The following is a 26,249-nucleotide window of genomic DNA, read 5'->3' on the forward strand; positions in this document are numbered from 1 at the left end:
AGGAGGAAATTTGGAAAGAAAATGACTTACTCATTTTTGTACCAAAAGCATACTGGTTGATTGATGGCTAACACTCTAGCCCAACCAGTTCCTGCTTCTCTCAGTTTATACAGAACTGAGTGACAGACTCAAAGTTGACAGAAAAAGTAAAGGCAGGCCCTCCTTCCCATCAAGAGTCAAATCTGCTGCCTTCCTGCTCCTCAAGGAACCAGGAACCCTAAGTATGGAGCAGCCAGAATGGCTCAAATGGAAGCATTTCTCAACACTGGATATGATGGACAGGAAAATGTGAGCTGGAGAAGGGGTGCAAGAGATGATGGAGCTGGAAGAGAAAGAAGATGCTAATATGGACAAATGTCATTGCCCACTAGGATGTGATCCCCCACTAAACGACATTACTACTTTACCTCTGTTTTGCAGATTCACATTAGAGAACAGAAGCATATACAGCCCAAAAATGTGATTCACTTTTAAAGCATTTCAATCTTTCCTGTTGTATAATCTAATCACCTTATCATCATTTAGACTATTTTATACAATTAAACCCTTTTAATCAGCATACCCTGTTGTAGCAAGAAATGTGTCTTAAACTCTCATCAGAGACTGATGGAAATTATACTACAGAGAGACAGTCACTATTCATGACTTTGTTTAATGGTAATTTAGAAAACACTTTAAAAACTCTAGGAAAAATATATAGACTTATTCAGCAACTTTAAAGGCTCTTATTTTTAAAAAGCCAGCATTTATCTTACTGAATAGCACGTAATATTTTCCTATTCTTTCAACAAGATACTGTAATGTGAAAATCTTCACAATAAACCAAACGCTTACTGACTAATGGAAATCACTACCTGCCAAAAGAGGAACGAAGCATGGAGTGAATAAGCAGCATGTTTATGTTCACAAAAGTCATTCATATCTATTTAAAACCTTGTAGCCTCATAGATGCTACTACATTCTGATATGAATCTGTGCTTTTTACTCTTTTATTATACGGTACTTTTTTGTTTCTCCTCAACTTCTCGACCTTTTTGCCAGTGACACAGTGCCTGAGGATTTTATGTGTTCATTACTGCTCTTCAGCCTGGAGAAAAGAATACAACTTTTAAAAGGTGCCAGGTCACTTTTAAAATACGATGTTTATTCAAATAAGCATGAAAATATATTTTTCAAAAATATAGTTTGGTCTTACATTTTTTTAAACATGCTTTATATGTTGGATTTTTTTTTTCCCTCCTGGACCTCACAACTACCTACTCACATTTCAAATCTGGAACTTTATCCTTTTTTTCCTTCACATTTAATGCTCATTGGGAGTGAGACTTGAAGACATACCCAGGAACTTATCATATGAAGAAATAGCAGAAAGCTGCACCTCATCTCTCTTCACACCCTCAGGCCCAAGTCTACGACTCCCTTAAATAGCACCATAAATTCAAGCATCATAACCAAACACTGAGTTATCTTTAGCCGTCTTCCAAATGCTACTAGCATTTTGACCCCATGACCTGCTCTTCTATTCCACCCTGGTTCCCTCAGCAGTACGTGAAAGCCTATGTGGCCCAACATGGCTGCGACTTAACATGCTTCCCAGACTTCGCGGGAAAAGCCCCTCAGTAACTCACAGGCCAGCAACTGCTTCTTTACTAAAAATGCCTTCACCTACAAAAGAAAAAAACCTTTCCAGCTATAGTCAACTTCCCATTTGTCCTCTTGACAAAAGTTCTCCAAGATTACATGAAAGAAGCTACAATACTTTCTTTATAATTTCCAACGTTGTATGAGAGGCCTAACGTGTGTCTGTCCTTCAACAAAATAAATAGGCAATGGAAGAGGATAATCTGAATTGCATCCAACTTATGGTCTTCTTGTCTAAATCAAATCGGAGCTTAAGACTTTTCAATATGTCAATAAGCATTAATCCAAGCTTGGTATGTCTGGAAGCAACAGGTACTCACAAAACGTTAGCTGATAAAATTTGACTGTCATATATGAAGTTTCACCACATGTAAGTTTTCTCTACATAAAACAGTTATCCAACATAAAATAAAAAAGGTCTCCTTGCTCTACATTAACTACAAACTCTTTTGATTTCAAAAATAATGTTTGAGGTTGCCAGCAATCATGCCATTCTTAAACACACAGCCACTTGGGGATCTACAGTTCTTTTAAGCACCCCTAAACATATGTACCTCTTAATCCATCCGATTTATACAGCTCAGTGAGTTGATTCTAAATTCAGAAATACCATTTTACCCATACTAACTAGAAAAAAAAATACATAGCCCTTTATAAATTAAAATGCTCAAATATATCTGTCATACACAGTTCTTTAGTCATGTATGCATCTGGCCTTTAGAAATATAAATAATATGACCAGTGGGACCCAGTAGGCATCAATAAATATGTATTGATTATGAACAGTCAAACACTAATTTTTCAACAGCATTAACTCCTTTGGAACTATATTCTTGGGGATAGGTGATTTGTTAAATAGACCACCCTTTACTTACAGAGCATCTAAATTCCTAAAATGGGAATCTTTCTCCCTTATATAGAAAACAGACCCTGAATGCTGTTCTCTACAACTTAAGGGATATCTATCATCAACCTGCACACCAGGGAGAATTACTCTTCTTAAATCCAATTCATTACCATTTTCTTAACAACTAACCAGAACATCAAATGTCCTTCTTCATAAATCTAAACAATTTCGAGGGAGCATGGATAAACGTTCTTTTGTCATAAGCTTAAAAATAATACAATCTAAAAAATTATTTTCTAGCCTCTACTATGTGCCTGATACTGGTCTAAACCTTTCGTATGTTTAAATCATTTGATCTTTATAGTACCTTTTTAAACAAGTACTATTATCCTTTTTTTCAATTTAAAAATGGAAGCACAGAGAGGTAAAATAATATGGCTAAGAATACGGAACTAACAAGGGGGTAGAGCCAGAACTCAAACCTGAGAATTCCACAGCTCACAACCTTAACTATTCTACACTGAATCCCCATTATAATTGAAAGTTATGCAAATAGTCTCAAACTTCTAACAAACTTTTGCCTGGGAATAGGAGGCGGTAAATACCCCTCTTTTAATATCTTCTTCTGATCCAGAACAAGGACAACAAGCACACTGTGTATATCATTAAATGGAGATTCCACCACACGTGTTCAGGAACTAACTGCTTGGAGATCCCATGTGTAAGAACAAGTCATGGTAGACACACTACCAATTTGGCCCTGCCTGGAGCGGCTCTACGTAAAATAAAAGTGCTTTCTGTTCTTACTTTTCCCCTTTTCTTTTTCTTTCCTTATCCTAGTACCCAAAGCTCATATATTGCCAAAATACGCTGGCATCCATGTTAACGTGTTTAGCAACTTATATGGAACAGAACATTACCCTGGGGTTTTTATTAAAATTATTTAGAAAACTGGTTATCTCAACCTCCATTCAAAGCTTTATGTCTAGGTCCCTGAATCAGTTCTGCGTGGCTGCTGTAACAAGGTATCACATACTGGATGACTTCAACAACAGAAATGTATTGTCTCAGAGTTCTGGAGGCTAGAAGTCTGAAATCAAGGTACTGGTAGGGCTGGCTCCTCCTGAGGGCTGTGAGGGGTAATCTTCTTCATGCTTCTCTCCTGGCTTCTGATAGTCTCAGGTGTTCCTTGGCTCCTAGAAGGAATTCTCCCTGTCTCTTCACATCTTCTTTCCCCTATGCATGTCTGTCTCTATGTCCAAATTTTTTAATAAGAACACCAGTCATATTGGATTAGGGCCCTCCCTAATGACCTCATCTTAACTTGATCATCTGCAAAGATCTTATTTCCAAATAAGGTCACATCTACAGGTACTGGTGCGTTGGGATTTTAACATCTTTTGAAGGGGATACAATTCAACCCGGAACAGTCCCCATTCTCATTTCTTTTTGTGAATATGCTGACAGAACTCTGTCTGTAAGAAAACACTCATAATGACTATATTAAGTAGTAAAGATCTCTTGACACAGTGGTTAGACTTCTCCCAACAGGAATTTAAGAAATGTACAAATAGCTTAGCTGCTGTACTTGTTAAACTATATCCAACTATACTTGGTTGGCTTTACCTGTTACTCCTGAACATTAAAAGACTAATTAATCAATTCATTTGTGCATTAGCCTATTCGATTACTCATTGTTCACCCACCGTTTATTTACTGAGTGCTTATATGCCATGCTTTGTGCCAGCTGCTGGATACACATCAGTGAATAAAACATAATTCCTGCTTTCCTATTTACAAGACCACGAACATGCTCTCCTGATGGACGTTTAACTGAAAAAAAATCATGCTCACTTGGTTCTGTAACAGCAGTTTCCTAAATCAGATTCGTAGCTAACAACCAGTTCTATCCAGGTAGAGACTCAGAACTAAAAGGGACCAAAGAGATCATATGATCTAGGCTACTCACTTCACAGAAAAGGAGCCTGTGGCAGAGAAGTCTACTGCAATAAACAGTAAGAAGAAAAAAGAGTAAGTATAACTGGAATTCAAAAATGTCTGTATTCCCATTTTCTCTTAAATTTTAGGGAAAAGAAGAGAGTAGAAGTAAAACTATACCTGATACTAAGTAATGACTGTTAATTTTGTTAAGTGTGGTAAAAGCATTGTGATAATATAGTGAATTATCCTATTTGCATACATACTTAAGTATTTTGAGGCAGAATGCCATATCTCCATTTTAAAGCATTTTAGCCAAAAGATAGATAAAATACATTTCCAAAATGTTAAATTTTAAATCAAAGTGATAAGTATACAGAGTTCTCTGTTTTTCAGTATTGAAAGTTGTTGTTTGAAATTTTTTTAATAAAGGTTAAAAAAACTGTCCTCCAAGAGGCAAAATTACATACTTCACAGGTTCTCAGAGTCTCTGCACTGGGAAATAAACTTCATGAAATATTAATTTTAAACATGGAAAGCATGGCTTCCAAATTATAATTATTATGATGTTTTCTTCAGTATTTTCCCCCCATCACCACCCTCCAATAATAAGACTGTAGTAGCCCATATTCATATAGCTGTCATTTGCATAGTGCTCTGAAATAAGAATTTTTATATGGACCTAATCTGATTCAAAATCAGACATCTTAATATATACATGTTAAGAATAAATTTTAATGATAGGAACACTATGAAGTATCAGATACAGAGCTAATAATATGTTTAATTACTTATAATAATTTTAAAGTAATAAATTGGAGTGTAGTAAAACACAGTAGTACTAACACATTACAGAATGTTAGATGGAAACAAAATTTGGAGCTGACTTTAGTTTTACTGGACAAATCATTCTGAAACAATCCCAAAACAGTAAGTTTGTAGAACTGATCTATGAATACCAGATACATACAATCTATTGAATCTCATAAACAGTCATATGATAAATAATTATATTGAGATAAAAAATTCAGTGAAAGTATATATTTTAAAAATAATTCTATTAATATAAAACTCATAAAATACTAATTTTAAAAGTTCAAGTAACAAAAAATCATAGGGGGAATTTTCAAAGTCTCTTTGCTCAACTGAAAAAATATAGCAGAATCTTACTAGGAAGAAAGAAAATAACACGTATGTTGCTGCATGCTTTAAGTGAATATAAACAGCACCATGTTACTTAACCTACAATATAAGCTGTACATGCGATATCAAAGTATTTTAAAATAGCCTTGTCATCTGTACCATGTAGTAATATTATGGCATCCTCAAGCTAAGACCATCAGTGCTACTCTGGAGCTAATAAAATACAGAAGTATGTTACCAGGGCTATGTATGTTCAACAAAGGAAATGCTCTCTCTAAATGGTAACCATATTATGTGCACATACCATGCAAAATTCTTACTAACACAAAGTCACTCCATCTTACAAGTAACTGTGATTGATAAATAGATTATGTTAGAATTCCCTCTAGCAAACAGTGAACAAGCAGCTTTAATGAGGCTTATGACCCTACCCGATGGATATTCTAGGGAATCTGAAAGTGAGTATTTTGCCACCAGACACAGGTCAGGTACTACAATTCCTGCTCCCAGATCATTAAATTTTTTTCTGAATTTAAACTTCTCTAACTATGCACAATAAACAAGACACTTTGGAAACATAAGAAATATTACCTTCAGCAATAAGCATTAAGTACTTGGAAAACATATTGTCAGAGAATCACAGACTTTTACAGCAAGAAGGAACTTTTGAGATCACTTAGAGTCCCACGTTTTATGGACCAGAAAGCCAAAGTCCACACAGGTTAAATGATTTGCTGAAAGCTGCAATTCTGCTCAATGTCAGAGCTGAGACTAGAACCTGGTTTCTCAACTTTGAGTCCAACACAATCCCAGGAATCAAACAAGAATTTGTAAAAATCACAGTCTACTTATCACTCCCGATGTTGACATGAACTGCTCTTCTCTAACTGCGAGGGCATTCCTCTTTGACTTAGCAGGCAACTCTGGGGCAGAAACACAGGGAGCATGGTGGGGTCAAGAGGCAGAACAATCAAGGTGGTCCTGGTTCTAAGTGAGGGGTATTAGCCTCATGATCTGAGAAGCCAACAAAGAATTTTTTGAGTGCTTATTACAAAAGGAACACTAACCTAGATGCTGTGAGGAACACAAAAGAAGGAAGAGAATATACCTACCTGTAAGCCTCAGGGAGTTCCTTCTAGTTCAGAATATAAGACAACACAAGACAAGTGAGACTTGAGTGCTCATGTGTTTCAAACACACATTAGAAGCTAAAGGAAATTAGAAATGGAGATCAGTACAGACCACAATCATCAAGAAAGGCTTTCTGGAAGAGTACGAATGTAATCTTTGCCTGAAAAAACAATGTGCTTCTTTCTGATAAACAAAGGCCCGGGCTTCCATACGTGAGGAGAGCATCAGCACCACTGAAATAAAAAGATGGGTACAAACCCTGATTTTAGTTAAAATGCTTCAACTTCCTTCACTAGTGACACTGGGAGATGCAGCCAAATGGGTGGTACTCATTAGCAAAACCACTACTCGGTATTATTTCTGGTAACATCATTTTAATTTAAAGAATTTTTTTAAGCAAACCAGTACACTTGATTTCTATTTCTCCTACCAAATACAATATTAGCACTAAAGCATTTTCTTTAAACTTTTGCCTAAAATAAAGTTTTTTTTTTTAATATCTTACTAAAACACAGAGGATGTAAAGAAGTACACAAGAAATTCCAGATTTTTTTAATGAGATTTTTCCACAGGTGAAATTGGGATTTCTTTCTTTTAATAAAAATGCTGAAAATCATGAAAGAAGGTAAAATGTGTACACTTTGAGAGTCTTAAAAATTCTAAATTTGGATAGTATGAGATGAATTAGTAAGAAAAGGCCAAAATGCTGTTAAGATACAGGGAGAGAGATGAGAAGACTCACAATATCTATAATCGGCCATTCAAACTCTCAATGAGGCTATCTGACTATTTTTAAAGAAAAACATTGTTTGATCCCACTATAAATATTATTTGGGGAAATTTTTTTTCTCAAAAAAAGCCAATAAAATAAAAGCAACCCAGAACATCAACTGTGTCCTCAATGGGCTATCCAGGCCATGACTTTATTATCTCCGCCAGGACCTTTCCATCCCACCTTAGTTAACACAGCAGCTACTCTTACCCAGTACCTCTTTTTTTTATCTACTTCCCAATTTTACCTCAATCCTTACAGCCCTATTCCTTTGATACAAGCTATATAAACGTCAACTTTTCTTGCTTTTTTCTCTTGCCAAACCATTCAGCATCTTCTCTAATTTTGGATCTTTTCTCTCACTTTTTTCTGCTCCTTAAATACTTTACTGCTAAAATTTCTTTCTCCATAGTTCTAATTCAAAATATACATGAAGGGAGAGCTAATATTTAAAACTATAAACAAGAAAACTTTCTGGAAATAAAAGGCTTGATTATATATCAAAAGGCCCCATAAGATATCTGGGGAAACCGACACATGATGATCTATTCTAAAACATATCCTGGTAATAAAGGAAAAAAATCCTAAAGACAGCATGGCAAAAAGGACAAATACAATACAATAGTAAGAGGAGTAAACTGGCAGCAAACTTCTTAAAAGCAAACTGCAAAACAAGGCAAAAATACATCAGCATTTTCAAGAAATTCAATGGAAAAAATTATGAACTAAGTATTTTAAATCCACCCAAGCTTTCCCTCAAGCATCAAAGGCTATTGAAAAAGTTTTACACATACAAAGGAATACTATACCCATGGGCACTTCTTGAACAAACTACTAGAAGATTAGTTTCATCCAATCAAAAGATGAGTAACTTAGGCAAAAGGACAGAAGGGTGAGCATTTAAAATACTTAATGATCTAAGATTAAAAAACAAGGCTAGGGATAAATGAAGAATATATAAATATGCATGTTCTGACACAGTAGTATGACTGAAAAATGAGACAATGGTAAGGAAAGGAGGAAAAGAAAGTAAGTGCAGTAACAGTGAACTGATTAAAGTTGTGGTAAAAAAAAAAAAAAAACCATAAAAGACTATTACAGTAATACTAGAAGGTTAAATACAGAAGAGTGGGCTCAAAGCATCTTTAAAAGGTATAAATACCAAGATAATCACTACAAACAAAAATATAAACTTTAACAGACTCCTCCTCCCTCCAAAAAACTGAGTGAATATAATAAGCGTAAAGAAAAGACATAAGAAACACAGCCAATATAATTATGACTATTCACCAAATAGTACAGCAGTGGACTTTATAAAACAGAAACTACAGGAGAATCAAGGAGACAAACAAAAACACATTAATCACTGAAGGCTTAAGTTGGTACAAAATAGATTAAGTGGACAAAAACTAAGTGAAGGTATAGATGACATAAATAATATAGTCAATAAAGTAGATCTTTTGGACAGATTTTAAACTTTACATTATGAAAATATAGACTACCTTTTTCTCAAGAAAACATGGAAGACTGACAAAAATTGATCCTAAGTCATAATAAAAGCTTCAGTGCATTCCAAAGAGTAAAATTATTATAGCAGTTCTCTGACCATCTTGTCACAAGTCTAGATTTTAATAACAATTTTTAAAAGGTCCTTCTACATGAAAATTTTAAAACCTTCTATTGCACTACTTTTGAGTGAAGAAGAAATACAAACCTTCTAAAAAATAAAGATAATAAAAACGGTGCAATGAAAATCCATAAGGTACAATATAAAACAGTGACCAGAGGAAATATCACGGCCTTAAATACCTATGGAAGTAGAAAAGATTAAAAATGAAAATAAATTAATTAGATCCCAAATAGAAGACCAAGAAAAAGAATAAAAAGGTAAAATTAAAAGAGCAGATGAAAAGATATAATAAAGGCAAAATCAGAAGTGAAATAGAAAAGAGAAAAACAATATATCTCATTAATAACTCAAAATCCAAGTTTGCTGAAAAATTAACAACAGACAAACTAGCCGCTTTCATCAGAAAAGAAAAAAGGGAAAAAGCAAAAATAAAGTGAAAACTATAGAAGGAAACAACCACTAAAGTAGAAGAAATTTAAAAGTCATAAAAGACTATAGTTCAGACCACCACACAAATAAATTTGAAAAACTAGACAAGAGATAACAACTAAAACTGACCCAAATACAGCTAAAGAGCTGTAACCAATTTCCATAGGAAAAAATAAGAGTTACAAGGAACTTCCCTACAGAAAAGCAGCAGAACCAAAAAACTTTCACATTTAAAAACCAAATGGTGCCAACATAACAGAAATAGGTATGGAACACAGAAAATGAAGGGAAACCTGCAAATTCTTTTTATGAAGCAATTAGAATGTTGATACTTGAATCTGATAAAAATTGTACAAAAATAGATACTTACAGACCAGCATCATTTATAAATACTAGTATGAAAATACTACATAAAATAGTAGTGAACACACTTCAGTATCATAATAAGTAAATAATATACCTTAACAAAGTCAGATTATTCCAGGAAATAAGGTTGGTTCAATATTAGAGGCATAGCAATAATTAGGTGATCTGAGAAAAACATGATCATTTCCATATGTGCTAAACAATCACTTGACAAAACTCAATATCCATTCCATAAAAACAAAGCATGAGTTCAGGAACATAGGAATTGATGGCTATTTCCTTAATATAAAGACACACACACTCACATACACACATTCACACATATGCAGACACACTAGTCCTAAAGACAGCATCACATTTAAAGAGGTACTACCACAGACATTTCCACTAAGATCAAGAAGAGGCAAGAATGATCACTATCTTCACCTCTACTTACTATGTACTGGATGCACCTTAGACAAAACAAATCAGAAATATAAGAACTGGAAAAGAAGGAAAACTGTATCTACTTGCATAAAATATGACAGTTTCCTAAGAAAACTCCAAAGAATCATTATGAAAAGTACCTCAAACAAATTCAGTAAATTAACAGGATATAAAATGAATGTATTAAAAATAAATAACTTTCATATACACAAACTCAATCACTCAGAAGATAAAATGGTAGAGTAAAACCACACTGACAACACAAACAAAAATGGTTTAATATTTAAGTGTAACAAGAAATGTGCAAAACTAAAATAAGCAAAGCTTTAAAATATTCCAGAAGATACAAGAGTAATAACTGGTGGAAACAAAAACATTCCTTGTTGTTGAACAGAACACATCTACACACCATAAAGATGTCAGGTCGTCCCTAAATTAATTTTAAAAGGGGTAATGCACTGTATTAACTATGTAAAGTCTTATCTACATAGGTTTGATTACATAAATATTCTCTAAATAATGAAAAAAAATTAACAAAATTCCAATGGAAATATCAGCAGTACTTTTTAAAATGAAGCCAGACAACAGAATATAGAAAAATTTGAATAGCTATAAAATACTGAAAAAGAAAATCTACAAGACACTACCAGCCTTACCAGATGTTAGAGTACATTACAAAGCCTCAGAAATTAATGCACTAGTATGACAATGAAGCACAAACAGTTAAACCAGAAGGGTCCAATAGGAAGTACACAAATAAACTCGAGTACATAAGGAAATTTAAATATATGATAAAAGTGGCATCTAATATCACTGACGCAAAGTTTTTTTTTTTTCAAATAGTGTTATAAACTGGAAAACCATTTCAGAAAAAGACAAAATTGGGCAATACCTCTTGTAAAAGAACTCTAAATGAATAAGAGGTTTAAATGTAAAAAATAGTATTATATAATAAAATTCATATAAAACCTATCTGTAGTACAAGGTTACTAACCATGACTCAATATTCACAGTTAATAAAAGATTGATAAATTTGACCACATTAAAAATTTAAAAATTCACCTTCTACATGGCAATGAAACACCATAAGTATAATCAAAAAACAAGAGTCAAATTTGGGGAAAATATTTGCACAATATGCAATAGGTGAAGGGCTAATATAATTCATAGCTAAAGAACTCCTCAAAATCAAGGGAATAAAAACCAAAAAAAAAAAAAAAAAAAGCTAGAGAAATGGGCACAAGACATGAGCAGACAATTCAAATTAAATAAAGAAATTTTAAAAACTGGTCTATTTTACTTTTAGCAATGAGGGAACACAATGGCTGGATTTACGTTCCTGCTGCCCGTAGAAAACTAGACAAATAAAATAACTTAAAAAACCCACTACTATATATGACTACACATCTACTATAACGGCCTAAATTTTTTAAATGAATGAAACCAAGTGATGGTATGATGTGGAGCAACTGGAATTATCACATGTTGCTGGTGGATATGTGTAACGGTACAATCACTCCGGAGAACAGTTTGGCTCTTTTAAAATTAAACATACACTTCCAACTCTACTCTTAGTAATTTACCCAGAAGAAGTTAAAACACACCTACACAAAAACCTGTAAACGAATGTTTACAGTAACTTTATTCTTAATTGCCCAAAACTAGGAACACAAATACCCATCCAAAGGTAAACAGATAAAGAAATTGTAGTAGTTTTCAAAGGACCACTATCTACCATTAAAGGGAAATGAACTACTTATGAAATACAGCACAGATAATTCTCCAAAACATTATGCTAAGTGAAGGAAGCCAGATACAAAGAATACATATCTATAATTTCATTTACATGACATTCCTAAAAATGCATACACACACACAAAAAAAAATACGAGAGAATTAATCGTCAGGGGGCAAGAGAAGGGGACTGACTAGAAAGGGTGATGAGAGAATTTTGAGGATGATAGAAATGCTGTCTTGATTGTAGTGGTGGTTACAGGAAACGTGTCAAAACACATCAAACTATACATTTAAAAGGAAGAATTTTACTGTTTGTAAATTGTACTTCAATAAACCTAACCTTAAAAAAGTATGCAGACTTTTAAAGGCTTTTAATATATATTGGCAAATTGCCCTGCCATTAACTTAATTTCTTCTCCTACTCCCATTTAATTTACGTTCCCACTGGCATTCTACAAGTACCTGCACCCACAGCAGCCTCAATATTGTCAGATTATTATTTTAGACTTTTCCTATTTGATAAGTTCTTTTAAAATGTTGCTTAACTGTTTTGATCTGCATATCTCTTAGTTTCTAGTGATGGGGAACTTTTTTCATCTATTTCTCAGACAGTCATATTTCTTCTCTGTTCTATTTATTCTATTTAATCATTGTTTTAAGAAAGTATTTGTTTTTCTTACTAATTTTTTAGAGCTTGCTATATATCCTAAAATATTTGTCATAAATAGATTTCCTAGCTGGCCAGCTGCATGTAAATCAGTGAAGTTAGAATATTCCCTCACACCATACACAAAAATAAACTCAAAATAGCTTAAAGACTTAAACATAAGACAAGAAACTATAAACTTCTCAAAAGAAAAAATAGGCAAAACATTCTCTGACATAAATCTCAGCAGTGTTCTCCTAGGGCAGTCTACCCAAGCAATAGAAATAAATCAAAAATAAACAAATGAGACCTAATTAAACTTACAAGCTTTTGAACAGCAAAGGAAACCATAAATGAAACAAAAAGACAACCTACAGAATGGGAGAAAATATTTGCAAAAAGTGAGACAAGGGCTTAATTTCCAGAATATATAAACAGCTCATACACCTTAATAAGAAAAAAACAAACAATCCAATCCAAAAATTGGCAGAACACCTAAACAAGCAATTCTTCAATGAAGACATACAAATGGCCTATAGGCACATGAAAAAATGCTCAATATCATTAATTATCAGAGAAATGCAAATCAAAACTATAACTGAGGTATCACCTCACACCAGTCAGAATGGCCATCATCAAAAGTCCACAAACAATAAATGCTGGAGAGGGTGTGGAGAAAAGGGAACCCTCCTACGCTGCTGGTGGGAATGTAGTTTGGTGCAGCTGTTAAGGAATACAGTACGGAGATTCCTCAAAAGACTAAACATAGACTTACCATATGATCCAGCAGTCCCACTCCTAGGCATATATCCAAAGGGAACCTTAATTCAAAAAGATACATGCATCCCAATGTTCACACCAGCACTCTTTACAATAGCCAAGACATGGAAACAATCTAAATGTCCATCCACAGATGACTGGATAAAGCAGCTGTGCTATATTTATACAATGCAATACTACTCATCCATAGAAAGTAATAAAATAATGCCATTTGCAGCAACATGGATAGACGTGGAGAACGTCATTCTAAGTGAAGTAAGCCAGAAAGAAAAAGAAAAATACCACATCACTTATGTGTGGAATCTAAAACAAACAAACAAACAAAAGACAAACGAATTTATTTATAAAACAGAAACAGACTCACAGACATAGAAAACAAACTTATGGTTACTAGAGGGGGAAGGGGTGGGAAGGGATAAATTGGGAGTTTGAGATTTGCAGATACTAACTAATATATATAAAATTGATAAACAACAAGTTTATACTATATAGCACAGGTAACTATATTAAATATTTTGTAGTAACATGATTAAAAAGATGAAAGTGAATATATGTATTTTCATATATGACTGAAGCATTGTGCTATACACCAGAAATTGACACATTATAAACTGACTATACTTCAATAAAAATATTAAAAATAAATAAATATATTTTCCAGTTTTTCACCTGCCTTTCACTTTTCAATTTTTTAAAATATACAGACATCTTAAAATTTGAAATTTCTCAATATTTTCTAAGATGGGGAGTATTTTTATTTAGAAATTTCTTTCCTCATGTACAGGTCAGTTAAATATTCAGCTAAATCTTTTTTAATTTTTTATAGATTCAATTTTTTAACTTTTTAAATCTCTGCTGATACAGTGTGGTTGTTGAAATTTAAATCAATTAAAATTAAGCTTTTCCCCTAGGTTTCTTCTAGTTGTATGGTTTCAGGTGTTAAATTTCACTCTTTAATCCATTTTGAGTTTATTTTTGTAAGAGTCCAATTTCATTCTTTTGCATGTGGATATCCCATTTTCCCATCACCATTTATTGATGAAACTATCTTTGTCACACTGAATATCCTTGGCACCCTTGCCAAAGATTAGCTGATCACATATGCATTGCTCTCTATCTTGTTCCATTAGGCTGTGTTTGTTTTTATGCCAATGCTATACTGTTTTGATTACTACACTGTTGTGATATAGTTGGAAATCAGGAAGTGTAATACCTCTAGCTTTGTTCTTTCTCAAGATTGCTTTGGCTATTCAGGGTCTTTTGTGGTTCAATACAAATTTTATTTTTTTCTATTACTATGAAAAATACCATTGGAATTTTGATAGGAATTGCATTAAATCTGTAAGTTTTTATATACCATTGTTCCCAGCCCCCAAATGCAGCCTCCCACGCTATCAATATCCCATGACACAGTATTACATCTGTTACAATGGATGAACATACACTGATAAATCCGTTATTATCAAATGTCCATAGTTTACATAGGGCTCACTTTTGGTGTTGAAAATTCTATGGGTTTTGACAAATGTATAATGACATGTATCCATGATTATTTCACTTCCCTAAAAGTCCTCTGTACTCTGCCTGTTCACCCCTCCCTTACCTCTAACTCTTGGCAATCACTGTTCTTTCTAGTGTCTCCATAGTTTTGTCTTTTCCAAAAGTTACATAATTGGAATCACACAGATTTTCACTTAGTAATATGCATCTAAGTTTTCTTCATGTCTTTTCATGTCTTAACCGCTCATTTCTTTTTAATGCTGAGTACTACTGCATTGTCTGGATGAACCACTGTTTATTTATCCAGTCACCTATTTAAGGACATCTTGGCTGCTTCAAGTTTTGGCAATTAGGAATAAAACTGCTATAAACATCTGTGTGTAGGTATTTGTGTGGATGCAAGTTTTCAACTCCTCTGGGTAATACGAAGGAATATAACTGCCAAGATCATGTTAGAATATGTTCAGTTTTGTAAGAAACTGACAAACTGTCTTCCACAGTGGCCATACTATTTTGCATTCCCACCAGCGATGAATGGAAGTTTCTGTTGCTCCACATTCTCATCAGCATTTGGTGGTACACTGCCCACATTTCCAGTGCTTCATAGCCATGTGTGACTAACGACTACCATACTGCACAGTAACACATAGATATTTCCATCATCACAGAAAGTTCTATTGGAAATGCTGCTCTGTTTAAAACTTGTTTATACAATGGAAAAGGAACTAATGTGACAGCTTTTTTAAAATCTCTGCATAAATCCATCCCATCTTTCATTGGATTTTGATGATTCTTTGTTTATATTTGCTCAGAAGTTCAAATTCCTGCTCAGCACTTCTTAATTACATATTCATCAACATATTATTTAACCTCTCTGAGTCTCAGTTTCCTTATCCTAATCACTTATTAGTTCAGCGCATTAAATTGTATAAGCAAGATACGATAAATTAGAACACTCATCATGTTACATCCTCATCTGCAAACTCTTCCAGGTTACAAATTTGTCTTTCGAATGTCTCAGTATGGTACTTTAAAGCAGCAAAAGCTTAATACTGTACTTACCCGATCTGGATTTCTATAACCCAAAAGTAGGTTTGCTGCTTTTATATCACCATGAACATATTCATTTTCATGTATATATTCCAGTACATCCAACTGTGGAAGGAGACATATAAGATTATACTGATGTCTATTTGGAATTCATGATCAACCCGAACATTTTAAATAGAGAATAACATCTATTTTTCCATATTAACAACAACAAGGTGATGTATTTCACAATTATGCACTTACATATTCTAAAATTATCACATGTGCTGGTCACTCATCCTGGGAAAAAGTTGAATAAAATTATCCTCATATATCAAGTGTTTTAACTGAACCTCTGATGAAGAGGAAGCCAAGCTTCAACAATGCCTATGCCTATGCTCCCGACAGCCTGGGAGCCAAATCACACTGTGCAAAGAGGAAAAACACAGTAAAGTGAAGTAATCATGACGCCCACTCAGCAACTCCTCACTCAAGAAATAATTATAAGTAAGTTCTGGGGACCCCATAACAAAACCCCATGTTCACAAGCACAGAGAAACACATTCTCTCTCTGTGGAGTAACAGAAAACACCTATGCTTCATCTGTGAAACCCAGGAGACCTGCATATTACCTGCACCTAGCGCTCAATAAACATTTGCTGGCTGGCTAGAGGATGAATGGGAAAATTAATGAGTTCTATTTGCCACATCCCAACCTGGCATGAGTAGTTGCACTTTATCTAAAATGGAAAAAAATAAAATGGAGCTTAGGCAAACCAAACACAAACAAGATAAGACAAATATGTGGTATAAACAAAATGTGTGCATGGGTGCTATTAAGATTTCATTGCTTCTTATTTGGCAAAGTATATATTATTCATTGCCACACTAATTACTGCCACCATCCCAAACTCATAATAAAAACTTTATAGCACCCTCCTTATCATCATGTGTGTAGTATGGAAAATAATATATTTTGCCACAGTTTGCATTGTTATAAATATAACTGACAAAAGAGAGGTTATTCTTATAGCAATGCAAGCTTGTTCTGATGTGTAAAACAAAGCTGAGAGAGAAAAAAAAAATCAGACTGTAGAACCAAAGCCTAATTGAGTTTGTAGTGCCAAACGCAGCACATTCTGTCACTTACAGAGCCCACGGTTATCAATTTCACCAAAATAGCAGCTACTCTCAATAACTGACATTTCTAGGGCAATAATCCTTCATTCTCTGATAATTCCACAAAGGGCAACAATTTGTATGTTGTAACAAGTAAATAATCTGAAAATGGAGCATGGGAAATAAGTCATTCCTTCTTACCATTCGGATACCTAGCTGCAGGACAGTTGACTTTTTAAAAGTACCATTCTGGTCTGAGATCTTCTGCAAATCTATTCCTAGTCTTTCCATTACCATAAATCTGTAACTGTAAGAAGGAGAAGTCAAAAACAGATGTTAAGACAGCAATGCTGAAACTGTCTATTTATGAATTTGAAACAAGGGAAAACACCCCTGACTTAACAATAAGGAATGACGCAATCCCAACCATAAGAGAACGAATGTACATGAATAATCTTGTTATTTTGCAAAAGCATACTAAGTATTTACTTTGCAGTTAGTTTTCTAAAAGAAGAACATGCTGTGCTGAACTACCCACACTGTCTTAGATCATGAAGAGAGAAGAGTCTTTCTAAATTAAATAGTCTTGAATTTAATTCATTTTGACTCCATCACATTCTCTCTCACCTTATGGCCTTGAATAAATTATTTGTCCATACAGGAAATTTTATTTCTATTTGTTTCTTGACCTTATAAATCATATTTACTTTCTCTATACACTTATAAACATGTGTTTTTTTAAATGCAGCTCTTCCTTTTCTTGTCTGTTTAGGACCTCCTCCCCTTCTTTTCTTCCCTTCACTTACACACCCACATCAGCCCCTACTCTGTATCTATCTATGTATACACACACAAACACAGACATAGGGGAATTTCTGACTGTTTTACAAAAATGCGACCTTACTACATGCTCTTTTTTGCATCATACTTTTTTCAATAATCTCACTGAAATCCTTCCAGATCAACTGGTAGAGCTCTAACTGATTTCTAAAATGCTGCATAGTATTACATGGTTTGGATGTATTATGATTTATTCAGACACTTCAGTTCCCTATTGGTTGCCCTTTACTTTGTTTCAAGATTCATTGTGTTTTTATTTATAGCATTTAAAGACCATCTGAGCAAAGCACTGACCTCTAAGCCTATCTTCCCAGCTAGGAAAAAAAAATATTATCACCTGTCTTAAAAGGCTATTGAAAGAATAAAAATGGATACCTAACAAATGACAGAATTTTTTCTTTTTAAAAATTACTATTAGTGAATTATTTATATGTGATGATTAGCCATGTTTGATGAGTTTTAAAATATTTCTACAAATTCTTTGCTTCTCTCAAGAGATGGAACTTGATTACGTTTCCATCTTGAATATGGGGTAGACTTAGTGACCTGCTTCTAGCAAAGAGAACAGAGTAGAAATGATGGGATATCATGTCTCAGATCAGATCATAACAAGACTGTGATGTTCTTCCTGGTTGCATGCTCTAGTGTGTGTTGTCTTTCTTCCTCTCTTTCAATTAATTGCTCTATGGGAAGCGAGCTGCCACGTCTTTGTGACACTCAGGCAGCCTATGGAGAGATCTACCTGGTGAGGAAGTGAGGCCTGCCAACAATCACATGAGTGAATTTAGAAGCAGAACTTCTTACGCCTCCCAACAGCCACAAGAGTGATCTTGAAAGCAGATCCTTCCCCAGTCCAGCCTTGTGATTACTGCAGCCCCAAAGACATCTGACCACATCCTCCTGAGAAGTCCTAAGCCAGACCATCTAGGGAAGCCTTTTGTACATGGATAGCTGATCCACAGAAACTGAGATAATATCAGTTTGTCATTATAAACCATCACATTTTAGGTAATTAGTTATATAGCAACAAATAACTAACAGACCACTTAAGAAATAGTTAAGGACAATAATCAATTATAACAATTCCATTTTACCTTCTTCCCTTGAATTCAGTAATACCAGATCCATAAAACAGAGGAATTCCCAAATAATCAAGTTGTTTGAGTGCTATCCATTTTTTGACTACAAAGGCAAATTAAACAGGAAAAAAAGACACATTTTTAGGAAGATATTTCTTACTTTTGAATAGACACTTAAACTTACTTAGCTAAACTAAATAGAAATTAGACCTTCTTAAAAAATTTAAAAGTCAAATATATCTAGCTAATAGTTTCAAGTTCTATTTATCACTATAATTAACATAAAAACATATACAGATTTCTAACATTTTTAAATTTTAAATTAAATCAGTTATAACCAAAACAAAAAGTCATAGTCATAAAATGCATTGCTATCATTTACACAAATGTTTTCATTCATTAAAAAATTCATTCTCTTATATGCTTGTTAAATTTTTGAATATAAAATATATTAACTACTAAAGGACCAGTAAAAAGGTGGCTTTTTCTTCCCTATTACTAAAAATCTAAAGCTACAGTAGTGAAAAAGAAAGTAAAAATTGGGCAGAAAAATCATCTTACTCTGAAATTACATTACATGGAAATTGTTTTGATTAAATTTCATTTTAAAAGATCAAATTCACTTAAACAATCAAGTAGCTTATTTAATTTTTCACCTTTCTTCCATATATGTTTAATGTTGAAGACAGCTCTACTGATAAACAATGAGTTTAATGCATTCTACTTGTCACCTTGGCATAGTTTAAGCAGTTAGTAAAGACTACAGTCTTAATGTTTAGAAGGTTTTATTAAAGAAAACAAAGTCAATTATTGAGGCTAGACTCATCATTCTTTTTCCTAAACATAATGTAAAGGACTTTGACTATATAGTCATTACTCATATCAGCTTCCTTTAACTTTTACTTAGTCCACCTGTATCACGTAGTATTTATAAAATGTTTTTATTCTTCTTAGCTCTGCTTATATTTATTTCACATTGAAATCCTCTAACTGGTAGTTTTTACATCTGATATCCATCTACAACTAACTTCAAGTTTTCATCTGTCTTGTTTTTATATAAGTTAACTGTATCATTTTACAATAAAAATTTCTAATTGAAAAGAATTTTCCATAAGGCCAGAAAAAGACAAAAATATTAACACCGATTTTAGTAAACATATATATGGAAGTAGCTAACTTTGCTAATTCTACTTACTAGAGTCTTTTTTTGCTGCTCTTTGATAAAATTTAAGTTCTGAAAATAATGGGCCATTTTCTTGATATTCCTATAAAAGAAAAGAACAACTAATTTTATTAGAAAAAAATCTTAAAGGCAGAATTGGTATTTCAACTGTGAAAATATGTATACATATGCAATATATAATAGTACTTGAATCATTTATCATAAAACACAGGCACCAGATTTCCACTAAAAAAAAACTCAGGAAAGTATTAAATAAACTTGAAGAAACTCAGTTTTAAATTTCACATACTATAAAGCTACCTCTATACAGTTTTACACATGAAAGCAATCTTATGGAAAGAACTTCCTAAAAGCACTGTGAATTATACACATACACAGACACCCAACGTGTACCAACATGTACATCAGGGTGGGTACACTGCAAACTACCCTGGTGGTTCATTCATACATGATACCTTTAATGAGTATCTCCTATATTTCATTCATTGTACTAGGCAGAGGGGATACAAACAAAAATAAAACCTCATCCCTGCCTTTAAGGACTTCACCATCTAGAGCAGAGAGGAAATAAGAGGGAGAGTGATAAGACAGGTAGGTAAGATACAAGGATGATAAATGTCAACACAGAAGGACAAGATTCTCCAGCCTTTACATTTTAATAATATGAAAATATTAGGTGTATTGATAAGTAAAACTAAGGTGAAAAACATTTTTTCACAAAAATAATATGAATAAAGCAGAAAATAAAAAAGTCAAATATATGTGAAACACAAATTTAAAAGCAACACTTACCACTTTTATTACATGTCTTGCATCTTTATCTGGTTTATTTGTGGGGAAAGCTGCAGAACAAGAGACAGTGAGTAAAAAAAATAGCTGTTCTCACATACTGAATGTCTACAATATCCCAGATCCTGTGCTAAGAACCTCTTACAGTAGGTCTCATCCATTTTATACAAGATCCTTCTAAAGTTTAACAAGTTGAATAATTTGCTAAGAAGTAGCAGATTGGGATTCGAAACTCAAATCTGACACCACAGCCCATACTTTTTACCATAAACCGTATTTAAACATAGACACCAATAGATGATATTAATCATATAGATCCAAATGTAGGGGAAAATATTTTCTAGATATATTGTCTTGAATCCAATAAATAATATATAGTAAAAATCCACTGATTCAATTTTGCTAAATTAAAATCAATTATTCCTAAATTAAAGATTGTGTATCTCATAACATCAGCTCATTTAAATTTCAAGTTATCATACTTCATCTTATTATTTACCACTTGCATTTTAGATACTGTAATCCAACTTCTGAAAATTCCATGGTTCAAATTCTTAAATCAAATCAATTCTTTCATCTACATTATCTAAATTATTAAAGATTAATTTTCAAATCTTAATTAAGAGAAGTTAACGTGTCTACTGTGTTGTGAAAGTCTATAATTTTGTCACTCTTCTATTCAATCTTCATCCATTTATTCCTTTATTCATTCAATTAGCCGGTATTTATTTATCAAGAGGCCAGAATAGGCAAGGCACTGAGTTAAGTGTTAGAATGACGTTTAAAGGAAAGCGAAAGGGGAAAAAAAAAGGGTCAAACTAGTATTGAAAACCAGCACTTAGATTAAGAAGATCAAATTCTCCAGGTATATTTTCAGTATACTTATCAAAATGCTGTCTTCTTATCGCTACTTCTAACATTTTTCTTTTCCTCCTAACTCTATCAATTTTTATTTTCTCTTGTTAATTCTCTTAATAGATATAAAAAATACATTATAAATTTACTAAAGTATATAAATTCTATTTGACAGTTAAGCCAACTCATGCACAATTCTGTTAACCAATCTCCAAAACTTTGATGTAAGCAATGCTGTTAGCCAGTTGAAGAGATCACTTCAATTTTAGTTGCTATTAGATATAAACTGTGAACCCAGACCATTTTACAGTAAGAAAGAAACTCAACTTATTTATATCAATTAAATTTTTCTTTTCATCTTTATTCATATAAAGTCATTTCATTTTCACCCATGCAGTAGTCCCAAGGAAACTTCAGGAAGAGTGGATTATCCATGTCTAAGGAAGGAAAAACTAAAGAAAGTATATAAAGAGGAAGAGGTCCAATCCTAGCATAGAAGAAAGGAAGAGAAAAGCCCCTCCTTGCACCCTGTTTTGCACCCCTTGCAAACTATTTTTATCAGTATGGTACCCAAGGCTGGAAAGAAACAGGGCTGCCCTAACTCTGGTCAACTCAGTCAGTACTGACTCTAGGCAATGGTCTTTGCTTCCTAAAGTAGAAGTTGGTAGAAACTCCCTGCTTCTTGTCTGAAAGCAAGTAGCCATAGCAGCAAATAAATTTTTAAACCCAACAGTACATAAGAAACAGAAAAGCACAAAAAGGAAATGGGGGTTTCAACTAGCTAAATAACTTACTATGTTGCAAATGGGAAAAAAGATATACAATCAGTCCAATGTCCTATTCCTTGCTGATTTCAATCAGTATATCTTTACCACTTTATAATCTGAATCTTCCTTTCATATTATTTCAAATGAATATAATCGTGTGTGGACATATACTTGAAATATCCCCACACTTGTCACTTGATAGCTACACAATATTCTGTATAAACTTTCAAGTCAGATTATATTGGAGGGCCTAAATCTAAAATCAATTGACTAGAAAGCTCTTGGAGATGGATCTTGAACAAATAAATTGCCCTAGTTACCACGGAGGTCTCTTTATAGTAATCAATCAGTTAATTAATTAAACAAATATTTATTTTCTACTGTAAGCCAAATCATATCCTAGCTAGTGAAATTAAATGATGACAGAAAACAGACGTGCTATCTGCTTTCATAGTCTAGTAGAAAAATCAGACATTCATCAAATACTCATACAGGAGTGTAAAACTGTAATTATAATAAATGTTAAAGGGAGAGGTAGATGGTACTATGAGAATGTATAATTTAATCTATGTGAAAGGCAATGCTTGAGCAAGAATAGAGACATGGTGAAGGGCCAGATGCAAATCTGACTAATAATTTCTGTCCATGAAAGGTTTTTTAAAAGCTTGAGGTGTAGTTGTAGGATAAGAAACACATAATTAGATGTGCATTCTGAGCAGATTGTTATACTACAGTGTGAACAGACAGAAGGGGAACCAGAGTAGACAGAGACATATCAGTAAGGATTTAATTTTGAAAGATCAGAGAAGAGAGGACTATAGATTGGACTACAGTATCAACGGTACATAAAGGAAAATGAGCAATTCCAGAGATTTCGGAAAGTGAAACTGATAGGACTTAACCATGGAGGGAAAGGGATCTAGTCTGGTAGGTTACAGCTGACTTACCTACTGGGGGTTGAGAAGAATGATCAATCACAGACAGTGATAGTGTTGAAAGTACAGTAGTCTCACATCTTCAATTAAATTTTTGATTAGAGGTCTGAAGACCCGGTAAGGAAAGAACTGTACACATATATGATACTTACCTTCCTAGCATTTCTTTTCTATGCATTGGGAACCTCACCTGAGTTTTTCTTTGAGGAATGAAACCTCCCTCTATCCTGTAGACCTGGTAGGCCTGCCTATCACAGTGTACTCTCCCTTACATTCCAGAGTCGGGCACATGACCAAGCCTGCCTAACTGGAATGTATAAGCCCACTGGCCACCATAACCAGTTCACAAAGGGAAAAGTGCCCCAACTAGGCATATAAAAGTCTTCCCTAGCATTTAATGTTAAGTGCTAAGTAACACAAGACAGACCATAAGCTGTAAGGATACCAAAGTTCTAGAAATAGCAGATAATTTTCCCCAGATAAATGGAAAATAAAGCCTGAAAATAAAATCCAGAACTGAGGAATGTAGGGTTAAGGCAGAGAGAGAGAAAGAGCCCTAGTGACACTGCAGAAGCCCTGGATCTGCCCATATCTAAAGCCAGAAAAGGCCTGCACTTCTCAGTTACAAGAGTTAATAAATCCCCCTTTTGTTTAAGTTCATTTGAGTTTCTAACACTGGCAACCAAAGACTTTCATAGAAGGCAACTGGAAAAACTATAATATGATGGAGTCTAAAAGAATGTCAATAGACTAGCATACTAGCTAAACCAAAAAACTTCCTCTATAAAATAATCAGAATACTGAATATAATAAACCAAACTTTCTTACAAATGCAGAGTTGATCTGTAAAAAAACAAACAAACAAAAAGGCGAGGAAGCCAAAGACCAGAGAAGCCTAAAACCAAGAAGGAGATGTAAGTGAGCACTGATGTTCGAGGCCATGCTGCAGCCCTGGAGGAGGGTGCCCACACTGCGTAACCAAGGATTTGAGTGCTAAAACTCTCTTGGCAAAATGACAAGTCTTTGGACCTGCAAGAGGCAGAAATTTGAAGTTAAGATGGACACACAAAGTCAGAATTTTCAAAGTGCTACATCCTTAGTAGTGTGGAGCATTAAAAAAAAAAAAAAAGAGAGAAAGAAATAGGGAGATGGAGCAGGAGAAAGGGGGAGGAAAGACAGGAGGGAGACAGGGAAAGGGGGAGAGAGGGAGAGAGGGGTGCAGAGTAGGGAGAGAGAGAGACGGAAAAAATCTACCACACAAAGAAAAAAGAAAACAAACAAACAAATCTTGTCTTAGCAGAAACCCTAAGTATAAGAAAAAGTAGAGTCCTGATAATTTATCATCCCAAAGCAGCCATCAAGAATTTGAGGCTTAAATTTACACCAGTGTGGTACAGGAACTCAAAGTCAATTAATAATCCAGAGCACCTGGCAAAAGCAAAAAACTAATCTCCTTCAAGGGACATACTGGACCCACAGGATTATCAGAGATAAAGCATGGCTAAAGATGAGTTAATGATCCAAAATTACAAACAGGAGAGAAAACAAAAGGCATAAACCCCAAGAAACTTAAAACCTCCCATACAGATTGAATGTATGCTTAAAGTGATAAAAGACACAAAGAAAGGTATCAATAACACAAGAAATAATATGAAATGCAGTATGAAGACAAGTAAACAAATTGGTTGTAATTCAAAAAGCATCAGAGATCTAAGAGATATTGACCAAGAACAGGGAATACGTTAAGAACTTCAAGTGGAAATCTGGGAGTAAACTTGAATTTGGAACAGCCAAATAATGGAAACTAACCAAATCTCCAGTAGAATGTTTAACAAAATGTATTACAGTCACAGTATTGAATACTTTGCAGCAAAGAAAATGAATGAACTACAGACACTATAGTAACATTGATATATATTGAAGACATATTGTTGAATGAAAGGAACCATGTAAAACGGAAGGCATACTTACGATTCTATCTATATAAATTTAAAACTCACAAATTATACTCATTTATGGGTACATATATATACTATAGTGAAAAATAATAAAATAAAAACCATAAATAGTCTAGACGGTGTGTTACTACTACAAGGGAGCAAAGAGGTGCTGGAACTACTGGAGTGCTGATTATGTTATGATATATTGTATGTTTGGCCTGGATGGGATTGTGAGTGTTTTGTTATCAGTTATAGCTTTTTGACAAAATACATATATGTTATATGCACTTTTCTTTATATCAATATATGCAATACATATATAATAATTAATATTTCAAACCTAATGAACAGGAAAAAAAAAAGATTAGATAAAGCTATAAAGAGAATTAGGGAACCAGATTAGACCTGAGGAAATAACCCAGAATTCAGCACACAGAAATAAAGAGACATAAAATATGAAGAAGAGATTATGAAACACGAAGGGAATATGTGACAGAAAAACAATTTCCTAACAAAAGTTCCAGAGCTAGAGAAGAGAAAGAATGAAGTACAGGTACTTTTGAATAAATGTTTGATAACTTTCAAATCATGAATTGGAAGTCATGAATTTTCAGATTTAAGAATTTCAAGCCCCCAACAAGATAAGTAATAAATCTGAACTTCAGCCCACCACAGTCAAAGAACATTAATGACAAAGTTCTAAGAAGGAAGTCAATAGGAAAGATTA

The 26,249-nt window shown here is 33.7% G+C and overlaps 1 protein-coding gene across 3 annotated transcripts in view; it reads right to left on the reverse strand.

The window, feature by feature from the left end:
• The window catches only part of VRK2 (VRK serine/threonine kinase 2), a 95,629-nt gene that overhangs the window by 44,165 nt on the left and 25,215 nt on the right, over positions 1-26,249 (reverse strand). For all 3 annotated transcript variants that reach the window (XM_064494474.1, XM_031467077.2, XM_031467078.2), the window contains exons 3-7: positions 21,029-21,078; positions 20,249-20,318; positions 19,069-19,156; positions 17,336-17,441; positions 16,049-16,141 (exon numbers count right to left, since the gene is read on the reverse strand). In XM_064494474.1, the coding sequence (XP_064350544.1) occupies positions 16,049-16,141; positions 17,336-17,441; positions 19,069-19,156; positions 20,249-20,318; positions 21,029-21,078 (407 nt within the window). The remainder of the gene's footprint in view (positions 1-16,048; positions 16,142-17,335; positions 17,442-19,068; positions 19,157-20,248; positions 20,319-21,028; positions 21,079-26,249) is intronic.

The sequence above is a fragment of the Camelus dromedarius genome, chromosome 15, assembly GCF_036321535.1.
Source record: "Camelus dromedarius isolate mCamDro1 chromosome 15, mCamDro1.pat, whole genome shotgun sequence".
NCBI classification, from domain to species: Eukaryota; Metazoa; Chordata; class Mammalia; order Artiodactyla; family Camelidae; genus Camelus; species Camelus dromedarius.